Source organism: Protopterus annectens, chromosome 12.part0 (assembly GCF_019279795.1).
Source record: "Protopterus annectens isolate FY-2018-M chromosome 12.part0, PAN1.0, whole genome shotgun sequence".
NCBI classification, from domain to species: domain Eukaryota; kingdom Metazoa; phylum Chordata; order Ceratodontiformes; family Protopteridae; genus Protopterus; species Protopterus annectens.
Genome location: NC_056746.1, coordinates 1,058,843,799 through 1,058,857,980, shown reverse-complemented (window position 1 = coordinate 1,058,857,980; position 14,182 = coordinate 1,058,843,799). Strand labels below are relative to the sequence as shown.

Sequence of the window (14,182 nt, the reverse complement as noted above, 5' to 3'; positions counted from 1 at the left end):
CTAGAGTACCACCTGCACATAAACGTCTTGGAGATGAGATCGGTACTTGTAGCGTTGCAAGCTCTTCAGGACTCTCTACCCACCGGGACTATTGCAATTCAGACCGACAATATGTCTGTAGTGTGGTACATCAACAAGCAGGGCGGAACCAGGTCCTATCCCTTATGTCGAGAAGCACTCAGACTGTGGCAGTGGGCGATCTCCTCTCAACGGTTTCTGATAGCAACGCACATCCCCGGGAAGTCCAACGTCATAGCGGACAGGCTAAGCAGAGCTATTCTCATGCCTCACGAGTGGTCTCTCAATCAGTTAGTAGCGGACAAAATTTTCCACAGATGGGGTCAACCTTGCTGCGACCTTTTCACAATCCCTCTCAACAGCAAGTGCGACGATTTCCTCACTCTCTTCCCCCTCCCCGGCCACTCCCCCAGAGACGCTCTAGTTCACAATTGGCCCTGGGGTCTTCTGTATGCATTCCCACCCTTTCCCTTAATTCCCAAACTAATTCAGAAAGCGACCGCATTGGGATCCAGGATGATCCTCATTGCCCCTTACTGGCCTCGACAAATTTGGTTCCCATTCCTGCATAGTTACCTGCTGGAGCAGCCTTGGAATCTGGACCCAGTGCCAGACCTCTTGGTCCATCAGTCGGGCGGGCTGCACCAATCCCTTCAGTCTCTCAACCTCACAGCTTGGTTGCTCCACTTCCAACCTTAGCCAGGCTTCCACATATTTCTCAGCCAGTGTGTGAAATCATCTTTCTTTGCACAAATCTGCTACCAGGAAGACTTATGCTAGTAAGTGGAAACGTTTCTCTTTCTGGGCGGAGGCTAGAAATATAGACCCCTTTACAGCCCCTGTCCATCACGTTCTAGATTTTTTAGCAGAACCTTTTCGAGCAGGTTCCTCGTCTGCCACCATTAGGGTCCAATTGGCTGCTATCGCTAATTTCCACGCTGGCTTGTCAGAAACCAGAATCATGTCCCACAAACTTTGTAAGGCCTTTCTTAAAGGGACCATTTTACTTAGGCCCCCAGTTAGAGATCCCCTGCCTCCGTGAGATTTAAACCTGATATTAACTTCCTTGATTCTCCCTCCCTTTGAACCTGTGGCCTCCTGTTCCTTAAAATTACTCTCCTGGAAGACTCTCTTCTTAGTAGCCATCACCTCAGCTAGGAGAGTGTCGGAACTTCAAGCCCTCTGTATTCGTCCTCCTTATCTTGTGTTTCACAAGGATAGAGTTTCACTCGGGACTAATCCTTCTTTTCTGCCCAAAATACCTTCTGAGACAAACCTGAATCAGGCTATTGATCTACCTGTCTATTTTCCTAACTATTCGAACAGAGCTGAACAAAAGTTACACCAATTGGACGTTCACAGGCAATTCCGTTTTTATTTGGATAGGACTAAACAAACAAGAAAATCGGACCAACTCTTCCTATCCTATGCTGAGGCAAGCAGGGCCTACCAGTTTCTAAAGTAACCTTATGCAGGTGGTTGGCCTCTATTATCACTTTGATTTATCAATTGAGACATAAAGAATTCCCTACAAAACCAAAAGCTCATTCCACCAGAGCGTTGGCTACGTCGGTAGCTTTTCAAGCAAGACTACCAATGGAATCTATTTGTGCTGCAGCCACATGGGCTACTCCTCATACTTTCATTTCACATTATAAGTTGGATATGGCCTCCAGGAGTCGAGCTGATTTTGGTTCCACTGTGCTCAAGAGTCTGTTCCAATGAGCCACCCACTGCTAAGGTGCTAGGGAGGCTGTCCCATCCAGCAAGAATGAAGGCGAGATAGACAACTTAACATTAAGAAGTTATGTACCTACCATAACGTTCCATGTTAGTTGTCTTCTTCTCGCCTTCACTCTTGTGTCCCACCCTCCATCCCCCTAGCCTGGACAGACCAAGAAGAATCCCTTTTGACGCCTTCTTCCTCTGGCTGAGTTTTATCTAGGTTACGTCCACCTCTGTTTTTAGTACTGTAGGTAAACCTTGTAGTTTGGACAGGTGTCCTTAAAAATTTTTTCCATGGTGTTAGATCTGCCAAATGAGATCTGGGTATCTGACGCCTAGCATTGTGGGATATGGGGAGGCCTCGAGCCAGTAAACAGCTCTCGAGCTTTAGTAGAAGGCCGAGTCGGAGCCGAGGATCGGCTCCGAACCCATCCAGCAAGAAAGAAGGCGAGAAGAAGACAACTAACATGGAACGTTATGGTAGGTACATAACTTCTTATTCTGTTCTTGTCCTCACTTTTTCAGTCAGGGGCAAGTTTTTCTACTATTAAACTTCATTTGGCTGCAGTTTCCAATTTTCATGAGAATAAGGAACCTACGTTCTCTGCTCGACTCTAAAGTTTTCATGAAAGGTGATTTACTTCTAAGGCCACCCATTAATAATCTCTTGCCTCCTTGGGATCTAACCTCAGTGCTACAGTCTCTGACTCGGAGCCCATCTGAACTTGCTAGTTCTTGCGATTTTATATTTTTGACTTGGAAAACTGCCTTCTTGTCTACCATAACTTCAGCTAAGAGGGTCTCCGAACTGCAAGCCCTTTCAGTTGCTCCCCCGGATATGGTCTTTCACAAGGATAGTGTGTCTCTTAGAATTAATCCATCCTTATTGCCCAAGGGTTTTCTTTCTCAGTTATTTCGGTAAAGATGAGTACATTCTGCATAGTTTGGATGTACACAGGCAGTTGCTATTTTATCTGCATAGGACTAAGAGTTTCTCAAGTCAGCTTTTTGTGGCTTTTTTGCTGACTAGACATGGTCTCCCCATTTCTAAAGTGACCATCTCTAAATGGATCTCCAGCTGTATTTCTTCATTCCACACCAACAACCATCTTACGGTTCCAGGAAAAGTTACTTCATTCTACTAGGTCTGTCGCAGCTACTTCAGCCTTCATGGCCAGATTTTCCATTGATGATATTTGCGCTGCTGTCACTTAGTCTAATCCTCACACTTTATTTCACATTATAAGATCGATTTGGTTTCCAGGGATAGGGCTTCCTGTGGTTCCACAGTGCTTTGACATGTCCTTCCTTGAAGCCTGCCAGGGTGAATTGTAGCTGCAGACTCTGACCCTACTGTGAGGAATAATAAGCTAGATAACATCAGTTAAATACTTGTGTACTTACCATAACTTGGCATCTGTGTTATCCTGTGTCATTATTCCTCCAATTTCCCTCCCACCATCCCCCTTCCTTGTTGGATCTTCTGAGGAAGTTGGAGGGTTGTGGGTCCAGAACTATTACCCTTCTAGCCTTTTGGGTCATAGCGATACTGATTATGTTAGCAAACTCGATCTGAGGGTTAGAGGGCAGCAGGGGATTATGAGAGAAGGGAGTAGCTTGAGCCTTGGATTTGTCTGTGCTAAGTTGCTGGCTTGGATCCGATGTTGGATTCAAAACCCTACTGTAAGTAATAATAACATAGGATAACAGATGCCAAGTTATGGTAAGTACATTACTCTTTTTATGCTATATTTATGCTTGCAAAAAAGAGTAAAATCCCACGATTGGAGGAACTCCCTGGTCAGCCTACAGTAAGAAGCTGAGATCCCTCATAAAATCCTCCAAAGCTAGTTATGAAAACAAAATTGCCACGGATTCTAAAGACAACCACAAAGCATTCTATAGCTATGTTAAAAATCTCAATGGCAACACTCAGATCTGCTCTGAGTTACAGCACAATGGCACCAAATATACAAAACCAACTGATATTGCCAACATCCTGGCAGATAGGTTCAGTGCTAACTTTACCCCCCTCTCACTCCCTAAAGGGCCCATCTTTATACCGGAAGAATGCAAAGTTCCTGTAATCACGGCTGCACAGGTAAAAACTTCACTCTCCAAAGCCAAGAACACAGCATCCATGGGACCTGACAACATCCCAGGCTGCCTTCTACATGAACTACAGAATGAACTGGCACCCCACCTAAGTACCATGTTCAGTCATAGCCTCACCTCAGGCTTTGTGCCCATTGAATGGGGGCCACAACAGACTCCGGGAACTACCGCCCCATTAGCCTGACTAGCCTGGTCTGCAAGGCCATGGAACGTATCATCATGGAACTCATAAACAAAGACATTGGAGATCTCCAAACCCTGGACCCCACACAGTTTGGGTTTGTAAAAGGCAGATCATGTCTCCTAAACCTGATAGACTTCTTTGAAGTAGTCACCAAGGCCATGGATGAGGGTAAGGTGGTTCACACAGCCTATCTAGATCTCGCCAAGGCGTTCGACACCATCTCCCACTCTGGAATTATAGATAAACTCCCTAAACTAGGTATAAATCCCTATGTCACAAGATGGGTTGCCAACTGGCTTACTGAAAGAACCCACACTGTGAAAGTAGCAGACTCCAAATCAGACTTCAGACCAGTGACAAGTGGAGTACCACAGGGTTCAGTCCTGGGTCCTCTCCTGTTTGATATCTACTTCTCTGAAGTACAGGCTAACTAAATTCGCAGATGACTGCAAACTAGGAGCCATAATTGAAACTCCTAATGATGTGGACATCCTACAAAAGGGCCTCACTGAGACAGATGCCTGGTGTCAAAGACATGGTCTCAAGCTCAATGCCAAAAAGTGCATTGATATCCCCTTTGGTAAAAATTCTGTACCCATGAACTACCACATAGGCGGTACTCTACTTAACACCGAAAGTGTGATAAGAGACCTTGGGACACAGGTGGACAGTAGTCTCTCCTTTGATAATCACATCACCAAAGTGGTCAGGAAATCCTTCTACGTGGCACACCTCATCACAAAAGGTTTCTCATCCAGAAAAAAAGAGGTCATTGTTCCCCTCTACTCATCACTCATTAGACCCATTATAGAGTACAACGCCCCTTTTGGTATGTACCTCACAAGACATCTACAGCAACTGGAAAGACCGCAAAAATACCTCACAAAGAGGATTACTGGCCTCAAACAGATGCCTTCATGAACCGTCTCAAAAAACTCCAGCTTTACTCCGTCGCATATCGCCTACTCAAGAGGCGATCTCTGCCTAACATATAAAGCTATGTCAAACCCAGAGCTGTTGGACATGCTCCACTTAAAGAAATCCCAATCCCTCCGAGCTGCACGCTCTAGGGACCTAAACCTTGTCACCACAATAAACAGAACATGCTGGAGGGATAGATTCCTGTCCCAGAGACTTCCCATACTGTGGAACAGACTACCTATCTATGTCAAACAGAGCTCCTCATTAGCACTCTTCAAGAAAAATCGTGATGATTGGATGGGTAATAGGAAATTCACCCCGGGATCACTTCTGTGGTTCTGCTTGACAGGGGCACAGGAAAATAATTTTCTTGGGTGGCGAAAGCCAGGGTACATTTTTGGCTAGGCTTTTATAGGCCCTAGGGCCAATAGCCTAGTACCTACCTATGAAGGGGCAAACTTTATCTGAAGTGATGAAGCATGGTGCATTAAGGAAGATCGAGATGAGTTTTTTGAGCTTGGGTGTGTCTTAAAGGTGCTAAGGAACTGTTGCTTGCAACTGTTAGTCCTGCAGTTAAAGTGAATGGGCATGGATCATGAAGATCTAATTTTAGAGTAAGTGTATAACTTTCATTTATACTGTGAGCCAGCAAAATGTTTTTGTGGCTGTACTGGGATGGCTGCTGCTACTTGACTGAGCTTTTTCTAGGCAAAATGAGTGAAATGTAATGAGCAGTAAAATTAGAGCCACCATGATAAAGTGCTAAATAAAGTAATGTGAGCATTTATGCAAACCTAGCATATAAGGATGAATACCATGTAAATGCTGCATAAAAAGAATAATGTCTTTGTCATGCTTGAAGTGCATATATTGGTGTATGGATCATTTACAAGATAAAAACACACTCTTGAGGTGCGTTTCTCTCTGTAAATTCTTTAATCTTTCTTTTTCTATTGGTCAATTCCTGTGGTAGCAAGTCTTGGTTCCAAACTCTGTTTACCACTGTGGTAGCCAAAGGTAATCATCAACAAGCTTTCATTTTTTTTTTTTGTTGGAAGAGTACAAAGTTAAGTCTATAAATAAATAAGATCTGAAGTGATGTGAATTTTTGCTATTTTTCATTGTCTTTTTATTTAATTTTATAATTGATTATTTTTCTTCAGAACCAACCGTTCGAGCGGAGCTAATGGAGCAGGTACCTCACATCGCATTTTTTCTCCAGGAGAACAAGGGACGTTTTCCAACCGCATTTTCCAAATACTTGGTTCCAGTTGTAGTGAGATACCTTACTGACCCCAACAACCAGGTAGGAAATTATGCTCTTTGTGCATCTGGGAAGCATTGAAATTATGTAGTTAACAAATCCTTGCAAATCATGTAAGATGTTCAAAAAGGTTTACTATCACAATGCCGACGTGCACTTGCACGGCTATGAAGTATTCGAACAACAGATGTTCGAATACTTCATACTTCGGCAGGTGATGTGAGCGAACGTTACCATTGCGAATGGACTGTGCATTCGCAATTCTAACGTTCGCTCATGTGAGGGGGATCGCGGTACAGTGCGGTTAGGGAAATACATCCCTTTCCTCACTGTAGTGCGATCTCGGAGTTGGAATATTAAGGGGGGGGGGTGGGGCAGCCCTCACAGAATGCAGGGGCTTGCCCTGCGTAACTGTGAGTTTAGGGTAGGTAGGTAGTTACGGGACGGGTGGGAGTGCTGTGTATTGCCGTAAATGTCGCGAGCGACATTTTTGACAATACACAGCTGTTTTCGACTTTAGGTTAATTCGGAAATGTTCATTTCCGATGTATAAATTCGAAAATGCAGACACATTTTTTTTCTGATTTTCGAATTTATGATAGTAAATCGTTCAAAAAACATACTGCCTTACTTGGCATATGGGTAGTAGTGCCCTGCTATCCTCCCCTCTGGCAGGCTGTCAAAGCTCAGACCTCCTACCACTGCCTGTCTGTGGGTGTGAAGGATCAATCACCTGGCAGGACCATGAGTGACCTTCAAACTCACAAAGATCCACCCAGTTTTCTAGTGCTGCAGTAAGAGAAGTATCTCTTGCTCCTCCCTCTGCTGATTTGCTTGTTTTTTCTTGTAAAATTGTATATGCTTTAAGTTGTATTTCTCTTACAGTACAAGTTTTATACTGTTTATTTTATGCTAATTTTGAATATCTGTAGGGTTTTTAACTCATTCATTGTGTTTATTTTCATTGTGCTGCTAGAACCGCCAGTAAATTGTAGCAGCTATTTCTGATTAAATGTTCCTTTTGAAAGTATTTCCTTGTCTTAGGCTATTTTAGGCTGTTTATATCCATATGGGGATGAAACTATTCTTTATCTATTCATATTGGGGGCCTTTGTGACATGTATTTTGTGGTTTGTGCTGGATGACTGGAATTACCTTCTTTGTATCTCAGTGCAGAGTTAGTATAGTATCACTATAGAAATAGACCTTAAACTGCTATTTAGAGGGAGAATAGAGGGGATTTGTCCATTTTGTTTTGGGCTAAACTGTACAACTATTGCTTGGTATTGATCTTGGTAGTGTTTTGTACCCTGACTTGATTGGTGCACCATCTACCTCTTGTGCATTTAATCAAAAAAGTATGGCTTGTGACTCCGCAGTAGCCTCAGCCTTGGCAGACTATCGGATCACTTGCCTTTTGTTGCCACCAGATCCCCTGGTGTGGTATTAGTACTGCAGCTGTGCTTGACATGAGGATCAGACACACCCTCTGGCGCTCTATTGTGTGTATAGGAGAGCCCAAACCCTCTATGTTCAGGGGAAATCAAGGGTATAGAATCCATTGCCAGTATTGCTATATCTCCCCCTGGGCATTCTCTCACTAGTGAATAGTTCGTGCAAAGAAGTGGAAAGGCCAAGTGTTTTGGTAGGGCAGCAGTCTTTGACTGTTTTCCCACCTGAGAATGGTAGCTGTGGCTAGACTCATTGTTCAGGCATTTGATTGTGGGGTACATACCTGGGTTATGAGTAATACCTATGCTTACATCCCTGTTCAACCATTCAAGGATCTTGATTTTTGAAGAGGATCTGGTGTCTCTGAAACACTCTGCTTCCTGTGAAGATGAACATGTTCAGAAACCCAAACAGATATTTTCCTTTTCCCAAATGCTGACTAGATTTGGGGATGTTTTTAGGTATGAGAAATCATCAGATACCTCTACCCCCCGAGATCATTAGGGTTTGTGATCTTTTGGAGGATGAGGCCCTGTTCGTGGAGAGATGTCTTCCACAAGAAAGCTTGTAATTTTCCTCTTCTCAGTGAGGCTATGAGTAAAAGAACTCTCTAATTAATTCAGGGTATGCTGTCCCATTCCTGGCCTCCAAGTTCCTTTGTTTGCAAACCCTGCTTCGGAGTCCCTAGTGACTCCTAATGATAGGACTTTGTCTTCTTAAAGTCCTAACATTCAGATAAACTAGGCCTATGGCTAGAATCTCAGGGATAGAAGCTGGCTCAGTCTAGCACAGTAGCATTTAGTGTTTAAGTACCAGTGTTTTATGTGGAAGTTCGTGTTGAGATGCATGTATTGTTTAGACAAGTTTGCTGCATCGTTAACCTGCTGAGCAAAAAGCCAATGTCAAAGATACTGTTACAATGTTTCTCAGGTGTCTGAATGTGTTAGTGTGCTTTTGGGGGGGGCTGATATGATTTCTAGAAATGCAGCATCTTCAGTGGTGATAAGGAGGTATGTTTGGTTGCACAACCAAAACTTTTCTGAAGGGTTAAAAAAAATGAGATTTTGAATGCTCTACTTGAGTCTGTGTGTTTGGTACAGCAGCTATCAGATCCTTAAACACTAGGATGACAGAGTTAAACTCATGCAAGGGGTGTTAAAAAAATTTCCATATTCCCTAATTTTCCTTCATTAAACCAGATAATTTTTGACTGTCTTCCAAACAGAAGTGTCAGCCAAACAAAAGCCAAGCAGTATTGAGAACTCCACCAGCCCTAAAAAGGGATTCCTTTCCTGAAAAGAATTATCCCCTTCCCAACTTATGACTGTGCCAAGGAGCGTCATCCATCTTTCTCAAGTCCCTTTCCAGGTGCCACATCTTTAAATTTAGCTTACAGCAAGGTGGCTTTGCCTTCAGTGGTTTCTGATAAATGGGTTCTCAGCATTGTTAGCAGGGTTACAGATGGGATGGAAGGGTTTCCCCTTATCCATGGCAACCAGACGTTGTTCCCTCCTTTTCTCTGGCAAGTGCTGGACTCTGGGATCATAGAACTGGTCCATTCTGTGGAAAGGAGGACAGGTTTCTTCTCCAGAATTTTCCTGGTCCCCAAAAAAGAGTTTTTGTGGAGACCAGTGTTGGACCTTTCCTTTCTGAATAAGTTTGCAAAGGTCCTCAAGTTCAAGATGCTCGCTCAGCAAGCACTTATTTCCGGACCACTGCTTTATGGTGACCCTGTACTTGAAGGATGTACATCATCATATGCCCATTATTTAATGCTTCAGGAGATTTCTGAGATAAGTTGTGGTGTTCACACTATCAGTTTTCTGCATTGGTATTTGAGTTATCCACTGCACCTCGAGTTTTAACAAAATGCTTTGCCTTGGTAGTGGCCTCCTTTGACTCAAGGTATTCACAATTTTCCTTACTTGACAATTTACTGATATATGCAGAGTTTGTGTCCAGGTGTCTGTATTCATTAGAGAAGGTCTCTGCTATACTTCCCAAGCTAGGGTTCACGGTGAACCTCCAGAAGTCATATCCAACACCCTCATAAAGACTAGTCTTTCTAGGGTACCTGATTAATTGCAACTAGAGAATGTGTTTTTCTTCCCAAAGACAAGATTGTGTCTTCTCAGTGTTTCTGGAACTCACAGGGGAATGTCACACTGGCAAGAGAATGCCTAAATATTTTTTATCTGTTGCCATCCATGATTCTTATGATATCACTGAGAAGAGTTCACTGGTATGTCCAAAATTGTTGGACCCAGAACCTTCCTTCCCTTGGATCACAAGTTACTGGTTATTTCTTTTCATCAGACAAGAATTACAGTCACGGAGAGAATAGTTTATTGCCAGTCCAAGGCTTCCTTTCTCTCTCTCCCAGTGCCAGTGCAATCTGTCCAGACAGATTTGTCTGACTTGCTTGGGAAGCTCTGTCATTGGGGATGCTAGAGCATGCCACTTGGAGGCCCATGGAAGAATGGAGCACACCTGTATCAAGGAGATGTTGGAGGTGATTCATGCCTTGAAAGTCTTTAACCACCTATTGACTTCTGCTCCTAGTCTATTCTTGTGGTTATGGACAACACCGCAGTAGTGTGTACTACCTTAACAAACAAGGGGGTGCAAAGTCTTACTGCTTGTGCTGGTTGGCAGTGATGGCTTGGGATCTGGCTTTATAGCAGTCTCTGACTCATCAGGCATCATATATCCCTTAAGAGCAGAACATTGTGGCTGACGGACTAAGCAGATCCTGGGCAGACCCACAGAAGTGGCAGTTCATGGCCTAGTCCAGATGTGTCAAATACTTAAAGTAAATCTATTTGTCTCCTTTAAAAACAAGCATTTGGAGAAATTCTGTTCCATACATCCTTGCAGCCATGCATGGAGGACAGATGCATTCATGTTCCCTTGGATGGAAATGTTCCTGATGACATTCCCACCCATCCACTAATTCACAAGGTACCTGTGACAGTTAAAGAAATAACAAAGGTCATTGTGGTGATCTCCTTTTGGCACAGGCAATCTTGGTGTCCCCTTTTAATGGTACTGGCCGTGGGCAATTACCTCAGACTTCATCACACAATCTCAGTGGTGACTGACATATCCCAATTTGGAAAAACTTCAGATTGACAGCCTGGATGTTTCAGTATTGACTCTGCTTAGGCACTTGTTTTAGGAAGATATGCAGCAGGTGTTAATTGAGATCAGAAAACCTGCTACTAGAAAGTCTTATGTTTACAAATGGATGCGCTTTTCTAAGTGGTGCCTAAATAGCAACAGAGGGTCCTTTGAGGTTACTATCCCCTTGGTCTTGAAATATTTGTGTGAGCTACTTCAGGATGGCTTATTATATGCATTTGGTAAGGAGTTTTTAGTGGCCATCTCTGTTGTATGTGTATGGATCCCCCTTTTTCTTTTTTCATAAAACAGTTCATGAAAGGAATTTTGCATATGAGACCTTCTCTCAAGCAAATTCCTTCTTCGTGGGATCTTAACTGGGTTCTTGACAAAATTGACTTTACTGACAGATAAAGCTGATCTCAAGTTCTTAAAGTGGAAAACTGTTGTGCTTATTGCTATGACATCAACAAGGTGAGTTTCTGAGCTACAAGCTATCATAGTGGGACAGCCTTGCATGATTTTTCACAGGGATAGGGTTGTGTTATGCATTAATCCTTCTTTCATGCCAAAAGTGGTCTCAGAAATCACTATCTGTCTCTCTCTTCCTCCCTGTGCTCTTTCCAGAACCGAAGCATAAGGGAGAGAGGATACTTGTACCTTGTATGTGCATTGGTATCTCAGGTACTACCTTAGAACAAAACTGTTAAGGAAGACCAAAAGCCTTTATATTTCCTTCACAGGGGCAAATAAATGTCAGCCTATCTCTAGGCAAGGCATTGCACATTAGTTGTTTTCTGGTATTGTTTTTTGTTAAACCCGCCATGGCAGGGCTAATCAAGGCAAGGTAAAGGGGTACTCCACCATGCCCTTTCCTCTTCAGTGATATATTAGAAAGGAGTGGACTCTAGATGCACTCTAGAGGCATTAATGTGGTCCTTTGTCCATGCCTTTATGAAGCACTACAAGCTGGATGTCTTTTCTAAATCCAGAGCAGGCTTCACTATGACCATTCTCCAGGGGCTCCTGGACCCGCTATCCTCCCTTCTTCCAGGTTGGGTAAGCTTTGGGAATCTACCCATATGCCAGTAAGCCAGTTTGTCTGTTGAACATAATACAGTTACAGAAGTCCTACTTAATTAACATTAGGTGTTCGTAGCCTCCCACCATCCCCATTTTGTTGGCTGTATTTTGTTGTTGGAGTTGCCACTGAGTTTTGTTCAGCTGTTTTAGTGTGTGAGTGTGTATGTGCACACGCGCTTGTATTTTGGTTTGGAACAGAAGGTGTTAGCAAAGTATGCATTTTCATTTGCACTTCCTGCTGGACCCAAGAAAGCAGAGTCCCATCTGTGGGTTTGCAGGACAGTCCTGGTCCTACACACCCACAGACTGGCAGTGGGAGGAACTCTGAGCTTTGATAGACTGTCAAAGGTAAGGTAGTGGGCACCACTACCCATATACCAGTAAGGCAGTGTGTTCTACAAACCTCTACTGTTACTGGTAAGTAGGACTTGCACAACTGTACTTTCTAATGCAGTGGGTTTAACATATCTTCTAAGAACAGAACATTTCTTGTGAAAACAGTAGATCCTGTCTGCACTGTACTTCACAGTAGCATCATTGGCTGCTGAAGACCCAGAAGATAAAGAGGTACTTATTTACTGAGACTGTCTAATAAAATATAGTTTGGATAAATTGCTTTCTTAATTGCTAAAACAGAAATCCAGATGGCCTCATCCTCAACTAGACAAAAGTTCTGATTTGCTCATCTGCCACTTGTATAGGTGTATAGATAAATACTAGGAAATCTGTCTGCTGATCATTATTAGATCTCGTATTCAGAAGTTCCCTTAAGCCTCAAAGAAGGCAGTGCAGGGCAGACCAGGGGAATTTTGAGGCTGTTTTTTCCTTGGTTTAACTTGAAGGTGGCAAGGGTGCTACTCTAACATGTAGTGGAAGTTCGTTTCAGAGGTGTAGTTTGGGCCCAGAGGCTTCAATTGCTTATCTGTTCATGGAAGTCTAGTTCATAATCACTACACTGTGGTATTATGATGGGTGCACATCAGGCACGTTTAGTACAGAATGGGGCATGCAGCAAGACACAAGTCTAGTAGCGTTTTATTTGACAGGTTGTGCAACAGATGTATGATATACTTGCTTAGATTATCCTGTGCTTTTATAAAATAAGATGAATTCTGAACTTTTTAAAATGTATTTAATTTACTACAGATGTCATTGTTCAGTTTTCTTGCTTTAGTTTACATGTTTAAAAAATTGCAGAAGACATAACACATTGGTGAGTGCTGTTTTAAGTCTGTCTTTTCTGTGTGTTGAAGAGTTCAGTGTGTTGCTGTCTGATCTCATAACTATTATTGAACAGTGGTTGAAGAGATTTGTGTATTGCTGTATGAGAGTTTTGCATTTTGACTGGTATGATGGAAAAAGACATTTGAAGCAACACAGTGTCAAACTTAAATCGCCCACAGAACATACATGAGGCATGTCTTGTAGAGGAGCATATTTTGCATCTTTAAAGTGTAGAGGGGGGAAGGACTGATGTTTGTGACGTACCTTTCAGAGGTGGAAGTTCTTCACACACGTTACAGTGATAAGTCCTCTGTAGTATCCATGTATAGATAGGAATGATTCGTCAAGCAGTTTGCCTGTTTTCTTGATCTTTTGTTGCTGATCCATACAGCTAGATATAAAGCATGAGTATTTAAATTGTAAATGACATAGCTTCTTAGTATACTGTTTATCTGCAGCCATAATTAAGAAGTGACAGTGTTCTGTTTTCCTGTGCTGTAATTTAGGTAAGGAAGACAAGCCAGGCTGCCTTGTTGGTATTACTGGAGCAGAATTTCATTGATAAAAATGATATAGAAGCCAAGGTGTGCCCAATTCTGTTAGAACTTGCGGCTCCAGACAGTGATGATGACTACAAGGTTGAAGCAGTTGCTGTAAGTATAAATTCATCTAATGTCATGATATAAATAGCAAACTTTTTGCAGTCTTAAGATTTCTGACCTATAGATTTTTTTGTATATTAATTCATCTTGCACAGGATTTTGAGAAAGGACCATGTATATATTAGCATTTACAGTGTTGTAGATGAACCAGTGCAGATGTATGTTAAACCAGTGCAGGTAATATGTTACGTTAGGTCATTACTGGTGAAAAAGCTCTTACAGTTGTTTCTGTTAATAAGAAATGGTCAAGTAGTGAGCATACAAGTTCAAAGTTCTTAAATGTGTAGAATTATCTAAATGTTTTCCTTTTAAAATAAAACCTTCAAAATTCTGAATGTTATGGCAGTTTGTTACTTGAAACCCTTAAACATATGTAACCAAATGCCACCATCTTGCTGAGAGATAATAAAGAAT

The 14,182-nt window shown here is 42.5% G+C and overlaps 1 protein-coding gene across 6 annotated transcripts in view; it reads left to right on the top strand.

Moving 5' to 3' along the window:
* Window positions 1-14,182, top strand: part of LOC122816964 (serine/threonine-protein phosphatase 4 regulatory subunit 1-like) — a 1,601,647-nt gene that overhangs the window by 298,450 nt on the left and 1,289,015 nt on the right. For all 6 annotated transcript variants that reach the window (XM_044090068.1, XM_044090067.1, XM_044090066.1 and 3 more), the window contains 2 exons: window positions 6,127-6,269; window positions 13,613-13,759. In XM_044090068.1, the coding sequence (XP_043946003.1) occupies window positions 6,127-6,269; window positions 13,613-13,759 (290 nt within the window). The remainder of the gene's footprint in view (window positions 1-6,126; window positions 6,270-13,612; window positions 13,760-14,182) is intronic.